The sequence below is a fragment of the Zootoca vivipara genome, chromosome 6, assembly GCF_963506605.1.
Source record: "Zootoca vivipara chromosome 6, rZooViv1.1, whole genome shotgun sequence".
NCBI classification, from domain to species: Eukaryota; Metazoa; Chordata; class Lepidosauria; order Squamata; family Lacertidae; genus Zootoca; species Zootoca vivipara.
In genome coordinates this window covers 47,858,502-47,873,584 of record NC_083281.1, presented here as the reverse complement: position 1 = coordinate 47,873,584, position 15,083 = coordinate 47,858,502, and the positions used below count along the sequence as shown (strand labels likewise).

The following is a 15,083-nucleotide window of genomic DNA, read 5'->3' as shown; positions in this document are numbered from 1 at the left end:
TGAAGAAGCTGGACTCCAACCAGTGAAACAGGAAGACTTCTAGCTAGCAACCCGTCGGACAGATGAGGACAATGGAGGAACTTTGCTTTAAACATCATAACTTTTGCACTTTAAGAGTTGACCATACTTGGAATGTATGCCATAGGCTATAGCCATTTAAGTGATGTTTGTCAGCTCATGTTATTTTTGGTTATATTTTTGTTATAATATATTTTATATTTTTCATAGTTCTTCACAGTTTTTGTGCATTTTGTATTTGGTGCCCCCAAAGGATGGCTTGCCCTGGACAGCCTATTCAGGATGAGTGTGCAGTTGCTACTCTTGATGGGTAGAACATCTGCAGCCACCAAGAGCAGCTGGATGAAGAGAGGGTGAGTCCTGTGCCTCCTCTGCAGGACAACAAGGTCATCTCCTTTGAAGAAGGAGCAAGTGGATGTGGGGCTGTGTTGCCAAGTTGGTTCTGTCTCTCCCAAACTGAAAACAGACACAACCTGCAAACTTGAAACGGGATCTATCAGTTGGCATCAACAGGCATTTCTAGATACAACAGAAACAAGCAAGCGAGAAAGAAATGGAAGCGGGCCACTCAGGAAGTTCACGTAGCTTTTATTTTATTGCCAACACATGGAGCAGAAGGATGGATGGATGTCCATGATTTGTGACTCGTTTTCTCACCAAGGAACAACACGCCCTTTCCAGTCAAGGAAAGACCCTGCGTCTTTCTCAGTGACATCAGAAAGCACTTTCAAGATCCCACTGGTACTCTCAGTCACTGTAGTTGGGACCTATGAAATTGAGAGCGAACAGTTAGAAATGCCACGGGAATTACTAGGGAATCTGCCTTTCCCATGGGTTGACAGGGCTGACTGTCGGCTCTGTTCTATCAGTCTCTCGCCCTCACAAGCACAGGGACAGACCTTGTCATAAACTGCCACACAACGGAATGCATGAACATGTGCAAGCGAGCAGGCCATGGCATCTCCTCTCCAGGCCCACAGCTGCTCACCAGCGCCACCTGCTGCTGCGCCTGCTTCCAACTTTTGTGTTATACAGTACTATTTTATTGAAATATTTTTTGTTATAGATATGTACGAATGACCCCCGCTTGTTTGCCCCTCCTACTTACCTCTTTCTCACTTCCTTAAGAAATTATCTATATGTTAAAGTATCATATAAATGTTTCTCAGTGCATAGGTTGAATTAACCAAGTTAATTCATCTCCATGGAACATCCTGTTGGGGTTCATTGATTGAGTTGGAGTCCCTCCCCAGGAGTCTAAAAGAGGGCATTCTTCCAATTCAAATTATCATTATTATTTATTGAATTTATACACTGCCCTATACTCGCAGGTCTTAGGGCAGTTTACAGAAGTGCAACCAGACTAAGGTGTAGTTGGAGCTAAAAGTGAGTGTTACGCCTGACCAAGAAAGACCTCAGCAATGGATTTGAGGCTGCTCCTTATGCAGCAAATGTGGAGCCCTCAGGAAGACTCTCTGATACTCCTTGGCCTTCCATTACAAAGACTTCCTCTAAGGGGAAAATCACTAAAATGCCTAACCATCCAAGGCATTTTAACGGGTGCATCTGGTGTCACTTACCAGACATGTCCCCATGGCAGTTTTCACCCAGCCAGGGTGGATGGAGATGCAAAGGATCCCCAACGGACCATACTCCAAGGACTGGCACCTGGTCAGCATGTTCACAGCAACCTGAGGGCAAGAGGTGCCATGAGAAGAGGGCACATCGGGTGTGGGATGTTCTGGGCAGAGGTCCCTCAAAGACTCGGGAGCACCAGGGTCCAGTTGCCCTGATAATTACCCAAAAAGGTGGTGTCCAAGATCTGGCTGCCCCCCCCAAGTGTTTAGGATTAGGGAGGATGCGCACACACAGGGCATCTGTGCAGCCTGGAGAAGTTCACAGCATATCCAGCTTAAAAGCAGCACTCAGGTAGCAGCAGCAGCAGCTGGCCACTCTCTGGCAGCCAGAGCACAGAGGGTTAGGTGGTTAATGCTTAACCTCTGAGTGTGGTCAAGAAGTGGTGAGTTCACCATTCAAAATTATTATTTCATTTATTTAAACAAGACCATCATTATCAATGGCATTGCATTTTTTGTTTGGGTGATGTAATGGTGGTGCAATTGATAACGACTGTATATGATTTTATGATATCACCATTACCATTACATCACCCAAACAAATAATGAAAAGTAGAGAACACGGTCATATCTATACAAACATAAATTTTATGCTGTTTCTTGGCATTATAATTCCCATTGCCACTAAAATTCAGGCCTTGGGGAGCTACCCCAGTGGACTGTTGTCATGAGGGTGAAGTCACATGAAAACCCTGGTGCAGAATAGGTTTAAAAGTGGACCTCATCAACGTCACATTTTCCAACACATTCACAAGGCTCTGACATTTACCCTACATAAGAACTCGAAATTTCATTGCTTGGCTAATGCACAAATCTCTTGGAATCTGGTGCTTCCTTTAGACCAGGCATCTCCAAACTGCGGCCCTCCAGATGTTTTGGCCTACAACTCCCATGATCCCTAGCTAACAGGACCAGTGGTCAGGGATGATGGGAATTGTAGTCCAAAACATCTGGGGGGGCCGAAGTCTGGGGATGCCTGCTTTAGACTAACTAGTGTGGGCTGCTGTTTTGGACTAGCTACATCTTCCACATCTTAATCATACTTCAAACATTAGGAGCACAAAACCTTGAGAGGTACCTTGCTGCAGCGGTAGGAGATGACTTGAGAGAGGCCCCATCCAATTACTTCCTCCATAGAGCCAAAGTCACTGGCTATGTTGGCGATGGCTGCCTTGCTGCAGCTCAGCCCTTCTTGGAGGCTTCTTTGGGCAGCAACCTTCAGCAAGGGGAAGAAGGCCTGGGAGAAACCAGCACAACTGGGGCTCATTAGATGGAAAGAAGATCCCGGGTGATGGACAGCCACTCAGAGAAGCCATTTCTAGTGGCAGGAAGGTAGCAAAGGAAGGACTGGAAAGGGGAAAGTGTGGAAAAGAATGGGCTAAACAGCAGGAGGAAAAGGGGCAGAACACCAGCCTTGACATTTCTGAGTTTGGGCTCGTCTTTCTCCTTGCATGCTTTCATCTTCCTGTTTAGGGTCACTGTCAGACAACCCATCACATTGTCGTAACTATTGTCTCATTCACACAGACAGGAACACAGGAAGCTGCCTTCTATTGAGTCAGACCATGGGTTCGTCTAACTCAGTACTGTCTACACCAGGCATCCCCAAACCGCGGCCCTCCAGATGTTTTGGTCTACAACTCCCATGATCCCTAGCTAACAGGACCAGTGGTCAGGGATGATGGGAATTGTAGTCCAAAACATCTGGAGGGCCAAAGTCTGGGGATGCCTGGTCTACACTGACTGACAGCAGCTCTCCAGGGTTTCAGATAGGAGTCTCTCTCCAGCCTTCCCTGGAGATGCCAAATGATTGAACCTGGGAATTCTGCATGCAAGGCAGATACTCCATCATTGAGCTGCAGCTAATAATAATAATAATAATAATAATAATAATAATAATAATATCATTAATATATTGTATAATTTTAATTTTAACATTATTATTTGCACACACACATATATAGTGTACAGTATATGCATATATATTTTCCTTTTTTTAAAAACTCATTTAGAAAGCAACTCTATTTGGAACAAGCCCCCTATCTGATGTTTAAAAGTGAACCTTATCAATGTCAACAAACTTCCCTTGTCAGATCCCAGAAAGACTCTTGCAAGGTTTGAGGGGGGAGGGTTGTAATAAAGTACCCTTCTCCGATGACCTAGTGAAACTTACGTTCCCTCAGTCCTTGCCTGGTTGTTTTATCCCCATAGTCCAGAACAGACTCAACCTAAATTAAATCTACCTCAGCACCACTGCCCTATTGCCACCAAAGTCCAAGTGTCTTCCTTGTGACCAGGATCTGGGGCCCATCTGACCTCAGCAGACACTTGGGGGCCATGCTTGCCTTGAGCAGGCTTGGTCTAAGATGAAGAAGTCTCACATATCCGTCACCAGGACTTCTGTGGCTCTTGGGAGAGGTAACAGCTTCACAGGACCGCTTCCTTCCTGCACCTGTTCTCACTCTCATCATGTAACTTCCGGAAGGTTCCAGAGAAATGAAGAGTTTGGGCCCCACCACCAACAACAACCTGGCACATCCTCACCTGACTGACTTGCAAGGTTCCCACAGTGTTTGTATTGTACAGGTCATACATGTTCTTGGCTGTTTCATTAGCCAAATGGGTAAACTTGACCAAAATGCCAGCATTGTTGATTAGCAATGTCAGGCCATTTCCTTTGACATGCTCCTCGACTCTCTGCACAGCAGCCTCGATGCTCTTCAGATCTCGGATATCTGCTTGAAGAAAAGGGATAGTGATGAGCAAGCCCTATTGACTGATTTAGCTAACTAGCCCTGTCTTAGCAGCAGTGCCTGTCCAAGTCTTAGAAGACGTTGTTGTTGTTGTTCAGTCGTTCAGTCATGTCCGACTCTTCGTGACCCCATGGATCAGAGCACGCCAGGCACTCCTGTCTTCATCTTAGAAGATACCAGAGACCAAACTTGGGACCTTCTGCAGGCAAAGTAGATGCTATTGTGTTGAGCTATGGCTCCTCAGTTGAGCACACTGCACTATGCTTTGCCTGCTTGATGAAGCCATCAGATGACCATTTCACCACAAATTCACCACAGGATCAGACTGGCTGGACCAATGGTTGGAGCTGGTAGAAGGAAGTTTCTTAAGTTCCTGTGTTTAAGCTCTCAGCCAATTTCTGGGAGGCTTGCACTCATGCATCAGCCACAAGAGCAGTAGAGCATTCTGGCAAGTTTTTATTTCTGGCTTGTGTTCCACAGTGCCAGTGCTCCCTGGGAACCGCTCTATTCAGTGTGTGTGTGTGTGTGTGTGTGTGTGTGTGTGTGTGTGTGTGAAACTGTATGTGATGCCAACAATAAGATGAAGACAGTAAGTGAGAATTTGCAAGGGAAATGTGTAAAATTTTGCATCCATCAGCAGTGTTGGCAGGATGAAAACACACTTACCTAACTGTAGCACCACCAGGTTTGGATGTTGCAGAGCCAGGTTTTCCAACTTCTACCAAAAAAAAGGAAAAAAGCATTTCTGAAACCCCCTTTTTTACACCAAAATGATGAGATCCAGTGGAGGGTATTAGAGAAGAAGTGGCCACATCCCAAGCATCCAAAGTTCCCCTTGCTATGTCATCTACTCCTCCATAATCTGGCAACTTAATGTGACCTCCTGATATTTTGGACTACAGTTCCCAGATGACAACTGCAGTCCAAAACAGCTGGAATACCCTGGGCAGGGGGTGCCTCATTCTGTATCTCTGTGGAGCAATTGCTTTTCCTTTCCCACCCACCCCACTCCAAACCAAAGCTCCCGTTTCCCCTCCTGGCTCTTGACCCCTTCATCCAGGTTCTGTGGATTGAACTGGTGCCACTCTCCTCTCTGCTTCTTCCCATTTTCCCTCAGTCCTATCATTCAGAGAGAGCATGGGAGAGCCACAACGTGGTCCTAGGGCCATTTTATGCTGTCACCACAGCCAGAGAAGTGTTAAGCTCTGTGGGTCAAACCCACTCTCATGTAGATGAGGTTAGGCATGTTCTGAATTGTCCACTGCCTGTAATTCTTTCCCCCTCATAAAAAAAGAGATGATACATGAGATCAAACTGACATATTATCTCACGTGTGAGGGGATGCACCTGCAGAGCACACTGAAAGCGAACTGGGCATGATGAGCCCCTGCTGTGTTTGAGTTTCATCCCCCTTCAACTTTCCAAGCTCAAAAATCAGTATATCAAAATCAAATGTTCAAACTGAAAGTTCATGAAGTTGCAAATGGAACTGCACAGAATTGAAACTATGTGACAGCCCCCGTCAAATTGCGTGAGGCTTCCAGTGGCTTCTTTCCTCTCCTTGATATTACTGCCCCATCTTCCTGCTTGTGCAGTGGATAGAACCAGCCTTACCTTCGCATTAGGTCCTTCAAGATCCAGACTGGTGGCAAACACCCACTCTGGCGGGTTCGGCTTCTCCAGGAATTGGCTGACAAGCCCCAGGCCAATCCCTTGATTGGATCCTGTCACTAGAACACTCTGGACATGAAGTTTCTCCATGGCTGTTGGTTTGCAGGCTTCAGAATTCTTCTTATATAGCACGTGTGTTCTAGGATGATTCAAAAGATTGTACAACATTTTAACACAGCAGTGTGTACATTTGAACTGCCTTACAAGAAAATTCTCAGGAAGCATCTTCCTCAGTGACTCATGAAAGATGCTTTCCAATTAAATATAACTGGTAGGCATTGTGAAGAAGCTTTGAAGTTAACTTGAGCAAGGCACAGCCCGGTGTGTGAGAAGTCCAATGTTTATGTGACCTGAGATTTGTAAGACTGATGAGTGAGGAGTAAGACAGATAAGAAAAGGGGCATTTCAAGGAAATGGGGCAGAGTCTACTAAAATGCTGTTAGGAATGTAATCACCAATAAGAGCAGGCATCCCCAAACTGCGGCCCTCCAGATGTTTTGGCCTACAACTCCCATGATTCCTAGCTAACAGGACCAGTGGTTGGGGAAGATGGGAATTGTAAGATCTGGAGGGCCGAAGTTTGGGGATGCCTGAATAAGAGCATATGAACTGCACAAACTCATACTTCTGTGAAATGTAACCAATTAATTTAAAGTTCTTTGTCTCAGAGTGCTCAGAAAGGGTATAAAAGATTTTGGCACTGTGCCATTTGCATCTCATGACCCCCACCTTAGCTTGGGAAAAACAGGGGATCCTGCTGCAGCAGTGAAATAAATATCAACCTCCTGGGTGCTTTAGCTTTATGGAAGTGGTCTCTGTCTATTCATATTAGTCCCACCTGGAGACAGACAAAGCGGTGAGGAGTTTTTCCACAGCAGCAGGTTCCTTCAGAATCCATGCACAGTTTTCTCAGAACACAGCGAGAACTAAGTCAAGGCTGGCTACCCAACTCACTTCAAGTTTCTAGGCCAAAACTCAAGACCAGGCATCCCCAAACTCCGGCCCTCCAGATGTTTTGGACTACAATTCCCATCTTCCCAGGCCACTGGTCCTGTTAACTAGGGATGATGGGAGTTGTAGGCCAAAACATCTGGAGGGCCGCCATTTGGGGATGCCTGCTCAAGACCAAACTCTGCAAGTATTCTTAGCTCAGAATTGGGCTGCTTTAGGGACTGAATAATGGAATCATTTCAAGTCCTTTCCTGACCCTTGGGCTGAGTGGATGTCATCTAATTACCTTGCTAGCCTGCTTAGATGGTTGGTGAGCAATCCAGGGGTTGGCATTGTTTAATTCTGCTCACTGCACACCTTCCATTGTGAAGGGCAAAACACCAAGCCAGGCATAAAGCCCCAAAGTGCTTTTTTTGGTACCAATTATTAAGCATCCCTGAAGTTACATCACTGACTGCCACCCACTTTAATTCACCTTTACTTGGAAATAAACCTCAATGAGCTCAAAGGGAGTTGCCGCAACTCACTCTGACAGGCAGGACTGGCGCCTTAGTTGGCACCCATTTATTACTCCGCGTTAGACCCCAGGCTGCTATACAGCTTTTAAAAAGGCTATTCTGGTTGCTAGTGAAAAGGACTAGAAGCTTAGAGTTGTGTGTATGTGTTGTAGGCCATCTAGGGATCCAGCCCCCAGCCTGATGCAGGAAGTCCCCATTGGGTATTTGTCCTCTTCTCTGTGACTGTTCCACCCACCCTTTGGAGAGGACTTTCAGATTCCCCCCTCTGCCTTCTCTTCTTCAGAGTTAGCATCCCAACTTCCTTCCGCCTCTCCTCATGAGACGTTTCTGCAATCTTGTTTGGGGAAAGGGTGCCTATTGGAATTTGGGAAAGGGTGCCTATTGGAATTGGAACATCCCAAGGGCACAACAAATTCTTCCAGCTGCTGAGTGATTGGCACATGCCCATTATCTAGTATTGACTGGACATCAGATGAGTGAGCTTGCAAATGCAGCAGTTTCACTATCCTGGCTAAAGGATATTACCACTCTAGCAAGGCAGATAGGATCTCAGCCGCCATACTAGATGGAGCTGGTAGACAGCTGCCCTGTGCCTCCTAGAAGCGGCCACATCCTTGGAATGGCTTCTACTGGCTGGCTAAACCAAGTTAGCATAGCCAATGGGTCTGAAACTCTCTGTTAGGTATTCCCTCTGTGTAGAAAGGCAGGCTCTGGTGGACTGAACAGATGAGACTAATAGTGGGTCCACCTACACAAAAACCCTACACAATTTGGAGTCCCTAAGACGGTTGGGTGGCACCTTGTACACCTCCTTTTGGCAACTCCTGCAGCCAAGCCAATGCCAAACATATTGCTCTGCTTTCCTTTGGACCACATCAGTGAGACCAACAGGGCCAGCTCTAGGGGAAGGCTGGGCGCGGGGCTGCCAGGGGGCGCCGCGCCTGCCCACCAGCCACAACAAGAAACGGGGCAGGGGTGCTGGAGCGATCTCCGCACCACGGCGCCCGGGCACCCGACATGCTTAAGGCGGCCCTGGAGACCAAGGACCTTCATACACACTACACAGGCTTGCTCCCCAGGGAGGTCACTTTGGTGCCGCTAACACAGAGATTTGAATCCACTCCCAGAGGTGCACTCCATTGACTCTCAAGACAAATGCCAACAATCAACGACACCAACATTAGATACAGGAGTACCTTACTGGTGCAGGAGATCTCCAGATTAACCAAGAGGCACCATACTACGGAACAAAGGAGGCTCAGACTGCTGAGCCTTTGGTCATTTTGATTTGATTTGATACTGGGAATTATTATTGAAAACTGATGTGGCAATTTTAGAAAGCCTGGGAAGGAAGAGTAAGAAAAGACAAAAGAGGAAATACCAGGAAGGTGAGTAAAAAAACAACCCAAGAACCAATGAGCCTGGTTTAATTGGAAATCCTGAGAGAGAGAAAATCCTACTTGGAAATCCTGAGGGGGAAAAAATCCTAAGTAGTTTATGCTACAAGAGGAAAATCTGGCAAGAGAAAATCTGCCAGTGGCAGGTGATACCTATCATATTTTTCTGTTCCATAAGATGCACCTGACCATAAGACGCACCTAGTTTTTTTACAAGGAAAAAAATATTCTGAATCACACCCTCAAATACAAGCGCAAATTCTTACCTGAATAACAGCAGCTTGTATATACTGCAGGGGTAGGCAACCTAAGGCCCGTGGGCCGGATGCGGCCCAATCGCCTTCTCAATCCGGCCCGCGGATGGTCCAGGAATCAGCATGTTTTTACATGAGTAGAATGTGTCCTTTTATTTAAAATGCATCTCTGGGTGACTTGTGGGGCCTACCTGGTGTTTTTACATGAGTGGGATGTGTGCTTTTATTTAAAATGCATCTCTGGGTTATTTGTGGGGCGTAGGAATTCATTCATTTCCCCCCTCAAAATATAGTCCGGCCCATCACAACTGAAAAAGGTTGCTGACCCCTGATATACTGTATCCCAAGGGAATACATTTTTTTGCATACCTTCAACTGTACAGATATACATGTCATTTTCAGAGCACGCTGGCAGTTACGACAGCTCCGAGGCGTTGCTGCATATCAGCATAATAGTTCAACCATGTTGTGGGTTCAAGCCCCACCTTGGGGGGAAATTCCTGCATTGCAGGGGGTTGGACTAGATGACCCTTGTGGTCCCTTCCGACTACAATTCTATGATTCTATTGATATATTACCATAGTATATGCATCATTCTGCTTTCTTGAATTGTCCTACTCCTAGGCATAGCAGCCAACTCCTAGAGGCCTAGGTGCCCCCCCCCCCAATTACTGGTAAATACCGTATTTGAAAGAGTCATCCCCCCCATGTTGATGGGCTTTCTATGTGGTGCTTATCTGCCCCCCCCCCCAGTATTTTATTAAGGATGGAAGAGGGAGGGAAGGAAGGAAGAAATAGAGAGAGGGATAACTCATATTTGTGGGTGCCTCTGGGTGACGCTGTGATGCTGGAACTCTGCAGCAAGAGGAAGATACCCGTACGCCTGTACAGGAGCCTTGTAAGCAGCTTTCTCTCTGCTTGATTTACAGCTGGCACACCCAACAGGTAGATTGTGATCTACCAGTAGATCACTGGATGTCTGTGGTAGATCACTGCTAGATCACTGGCACCCCTAAGAAAAGCTCACCCAAAATTTCCCTCCTCCCTAAAAAAAAGCTGAACTATGACCTGAAGCCCTAAACAAAAATGGGCCTCCCTCCCTCCTAAAAGAAGCTCAACAAGTTTGACCTAAACCCCCCAAAACAGGGCTTCCCTTCCTTAAAAAAAAACTCAACAGCTTTGATCTGAACCCCCCAAAAGGGGGTAGATCACTCCCAGTTTTAAACTCTGTGAGTAGATCAGAGTCTCTTGGGAGGTGGTCACCCCTGATTTACAGTATACAGATGCAGGAGGAGGGGCAGACTGGAACACCACTGCTTTTTATAAACATCACTGTGTCTATCAAAGCTACAGCCCCCCTTTTTCTTATTCACTTCCTTTTAGCCTTGCAGAGCCACCTTAGTCAAATTGAATCCTCTGCACCCTCATTAAATTGCCAATGGAACTATTAATTTGATCCCTGAATGCTCATTGACAACTCCCACTGAAGAACAATAGGGTGAAGTGGTGAGCTATCACATCTTGCCTGGGGGTATCTGCTCCATTGTCTTAACTGCTTAACTACCGGTAGCCACTTTGCTTTATTTATTTGATGTGTTTTTGTTACAGCTGTGTTCCCACCCTCCCCCCCCCCCCAGCAAGTGGAGACTGAGCTGCTCTTGCTAAAGCAAAGCCCTTTCCACTTCAGTTTTTGGAGGGGAAAAGTGCTGGTTATGGTCTGTAAAATACATTAATATTTTGCTTCTGGGGGGGGCAGCTGCCCCCTCCTGCCCCCCCTGCCTACGCCCATGGTGGCACTCCTACCTGATATATGGGAAGGTGGCGGTAAACAAAGTTTTCTCAAACCATATAATTAAAAAATCCTTGTACAAGGTATGGGTAACTCATCAATGGCTGCTTGAACAAAAAACACCCTGGTGGGTTTCACCACTAGAGGTCATAGGACTTAAAAAATTAAATATGGGAAAGATCTGGCCAACATACCAGGAATTATTAGTAAAAGAACAAGGTGTAGTAAAATTATAACCTTATGCGGAGATTAAAGTATATTGTAGCAGTTGGCTTCAATATTATCAGATTGCAAACCTGGTCAAAGAGGATAAGAAGAAAGGTTTTGAACAAGGAATTTCTAAATTACAAAATGAATTATTAAAATCAGATAAAAAATAAAAACGAGAATGTATAATATATTATTAGAATGGGAGTTAAAAGAAGAAATTATAAAGGAAACTACAATAAAATGGTTGCAGGATTTGGGCAACGCAATTAATTTAGATAGATGGGGAAAATTATGGAGCCATGATATAAACTTTGCCGCACGCTATTCGATAAGAGAAAATATTATGGAAAAGTGTCATCGCTGGTATCTCACTCCAGTGAAGTTGGCCAAGATCTATAAAAACTCTTCCAATCTCTGCTGGAGTGCAATGCAGAGGTAGGAACTCTCTACCATCTGTGGTGGGGATGTAGGTCTATAAAGCAGTTCTGGGTTAAGATTCATAAAGAATTAAAAAATATATTGAAAATGACAATTCACAAAAAAACAGAGGCATACTTACTGGGCTTACTAACGGATGACATCCCAAAAGACAAAAGGAATATATTTCTTTATGGGACGGCAGCAGCAAGAATATTAATCACTAAGAATTGGAAAACAACAACAATACCAGAATTGTTGGAATGGAGATAAAAAATTGTGAGTTTATGACAATGGCAAAATTAACAGTATTAGTAAGAGGAGGCTCTATCCAGAAAGCTAATAAAGAATGGGAAAGCGTAGAATTATATATGAAAAAAAGATAATAAAGAATAGGAAAGTGAAGAGAGATAGATGAGGAAATAGGGAAAGGGAAAGTAGGCAATAGGAAATAGAGTAGATTTTGAATTGCAAGGTTATTGGATAATATAATGAAAAGAATGTGTATATTAAGAATAAAAATAAACAACATAGCAGAATAAAATAGGATGGGGGGAATTATAAGTTGCAATTGAAGAAGTATTAAATATTAAAGATCAAGGTGATGGAGGTTGTTAATTATGTGGTTTCTTCTTTTATTGTATTGCTGTATTGTCTTATCTATTTATTTGTGTTACTCTTTATTTGTGTTGCTATAATTCTTAATAAATATTATTTAAATATTGTATATAGGCTCTACCACTCGAGCAGCTGGGGTTTGGATTGGGGAACATCACTCACACATACATAATGCCAACATGGAGGCACCTCTGGTAGAACATTTTGTTTCTCACAATCATTCAGACACGGATTTATTATTTACAGTTTTATGGGTGAACCAGAAGACAATTAGTATCAGAAAAGATTATGAGTGACAGTTATGGCAGCAAGAAACCCGTTTTATTTTTATGTTTAAAACTATTCATCCAGGGGGAATTAACTCTGAATTAGACCTCAATTGTTTTATTTGATTATCTGTTACTTTGTACTGTGTCTTTAAACTCGGTCTCCTTGTTATTAGTATCACCTGGGGTTGGCTATATATATTTTTCAAAAAATGTTGTCAGTAACAGTGACTACATAATCGCATGAGCACTGTTCCAGAGTATTTTTCATTCACATGTATATTATATCTGCCATATTCGAAAAAAGATTGGGTATGTAACTTCTTTATGTTACAGTTTATAATTTCTATGCTACTTGAAGTTGTTGTTATGCATGTGGCAGGTCATCGTTTGAATATTTTATTTTCAGTTAATGAAGAAAATACATATCTTTCTACTTACGAGTGTTGAACTAATTGGCTGATGAAGAATTCAATGAAACGGTAGTTGTTATCCGGAAACACTGTTCAGCAGAGTTCAGAGTTGGACATCAGATTTGGACATTTGCCGATTATACGAAGCTTCACAGCTTGTTCTCCGCCGGGTAAAATCTGGCACCGTGATCCATTTAAGGACTTTCAGATTCTACAATTAGGCAGGAATGTCAACTGTGTGATGCAGCAGCTGGAACATGTTGCAAAGGAGGGCAACAATGATGATTATGGGTTGAGAAACCAAGCCTTATGAGCAACAGTTTAGGGAGTTGGGTATGTTTAATCTGGAAAAGAACAGACTGAGAGAACATATGATAGCCATCTTCAGATCTGAAGGGCTTTCACAAGGAGAATGGAGCAAGCTTGTTTTCTCCTGCTCCAGAAAGTAGGACTCGAGCCAGTGGCTTCAAGTTACAAGAAAGGAGATTATAACGGAAGATCAGGAAGCACCGTGGTGGTTGTCACCTAAAGAAGCAATAGCAGTTAAAAGGGTTAATATGGATCAAGATTGGCCAATGTATAAAGATTTATTTAGAAGAAGAGAATGGAAACTTGAAGTTGAAAGAATATAATGAAGTCAAAAAATATTGCAATGTTTGGCTGCAATATTTTGAAATAAATCAGAAATTTAGGGAAGATAAAAAAAATTGGTTTTGAAAGAGAGATATCCAAATTTGGGAAAATACTATTGGAGGGAAAAGATAAATTTATTCGAAATTTGTATGAATTATTATTAGATTGGGCTACAAAAGATGAGTTAACCAAAGCAGTTATGATAAAGTGGGCACAAGATATGGGAAAAATAATTACGATTGAAAATTGGGAAAGTTTATGGATTAGAGACTCAAATTATATTTCAAATTACGACCTAAAAGAAAATGTGCTCAAGATGCAATTTAGGTGGCATCTCACCCCCTCGAAATTGGCTAAGATGTATAGAGGGGTCAGTAACATCTGCTGGAGGTGTAAGGTTGAAGTATGTACCTTCCTACACATTTGGTGGTGTTGTAAAGAAATCAAGAAGTTCTGGGATGAGATATATAAAGAATTAAAAAAAATAGTTAAATACTCCTTTAAAAAAGAACCTGAAATCTTCCTCTTGAGTATGTTGAAGGAAGAAATAAAACCAAAAGACAGATGCGTGCTAATGCATGCGACCACAGCGGGCAGACTCTTAGTCGCTAAAAATTGGAAAAGTGAAAAAACACCAAGCAAAGAAGAGTGGTTGACCAAATTAATAAATTCTCAAAATGTAGCAATTAAAGTTGGGATATCTAAAGGTCTAAGCGAAGAAAAAGCAGGAGAAGAGTGGAAACCACTCAAGACCTATTTACAAAAACAAGTGGAAAAAGCGCAACTGATAGCGGATTTATGAGGGGTACAATATCATGAAATCAAATTAAATCAGATAGGTGTATGCGGATTATCAGAGTAATTTAAGTCAGAATATAGGAGAGGTTGGAAGTCACGACATGGTGGAGGGGGGAAGGGTGGGGGGACAACAGATTTTAACAATGCGCAATGCAATATTTGTTTAAACATGTCTTTTTTCTCTTCTCTTTTCTTTTTTTCTCTTTTTCTTTTATTAAATTGTGTTTGTTATGTTAAGTTATATTAAGTTACGTTATGTTATGTTATAATTGTTATGATATTTTACGTTACGTTATGTCAGGTTATTTTAAGTTAGATATTATTTTTCATTTGCGGCAATTCTTGTGTTGATATTATTGTTTGATTTGCTTTGTTTAATTCCTAGGTTTTTTCTTTGTCATGTTTGTTATATTTGCTTTCTACATTTTATTTTTTCTATATGTTGTTTTTTAAAGAATTTCAATAAAGATCATTTTAAATAAAAAAAAAAGGAAGCACTTTCTGACAGTAAGAGCTGTTTGACAGTGGGACAGACTCACTTGTGAGGTCGTGGACTCGCCTTCCTTGGATGTTTTTAAGCAGAGATTGGATGGCCATCTGTCATAGATACTATAGTTGAGATTCCGACATTGTAGGGGTTTGGACTAGATGACCCTTAGGATCCCTTCCAATTCTATGATGCTATGACAGGCATCCCCAAACTTAGGCCCTCCGGATGTTTTGGACTACAATTCCCATCA

At 43.1% G+C, this 15,083-nt stretch overlaps 1 protein-coding gene across 1 annotated transcript; it reads right to left on the bottom strand.

Moving 5' to 3' along the window:
• Positions 1-604: 604 nt before the first annotated feature.
• On the bottom strand, positions 605-13,117 carry LOC118087187 (C-signal). Its single transcript, XM_035119604.2, has 7 exons — positions 12,941-13,117; positions 6,023-6,218; positions 5,075-5,126; positions 4,200-4,390; positions 2,734-2,892; positions 1,599-1,709; positions 605-785 (listed from the first exon to the last, which is right to left on the bottom strand). Exons 2-7 carry the CDS (start codon positions 6,167-6,169, stop codon positions 672-674), a joined length of 774 nt encoding a protein of 257 aa, XP_034975495.2. The 5' UTR covers positions 6,170-6,218; positions 12,941-13,117; the 3' UTR covers positions 605-671.
• Positions 13,118-15,083: the final 1,966 nt, after the last annotated feature.

Bases quoted from the DNA above. Each gene is read 5' to 3' on its own strand.
- LOC118087187 (XM_035119604.2), bottom strand. From the start codon at position 6,169: ATGGAGAAACTTCATGTCCAGAGTGTTCTAGTGACAGGATCCAATCAA. The intron at 5,127-6,022 runs GTAAGGCTGGTT...TTTTTTTGGTAG, and splicing joins TTGAAGGACCTAATGCGAAG to AAGTTGGAAAACCTGGCTCT. The intron at 1,710-2,733 runs GTACCTCTCAAG...TCTTGCCCTCAG, and splicing joins TCTCCTACCGCTGCAGCAAG to GTTGCTGTGAACATGCTGAC.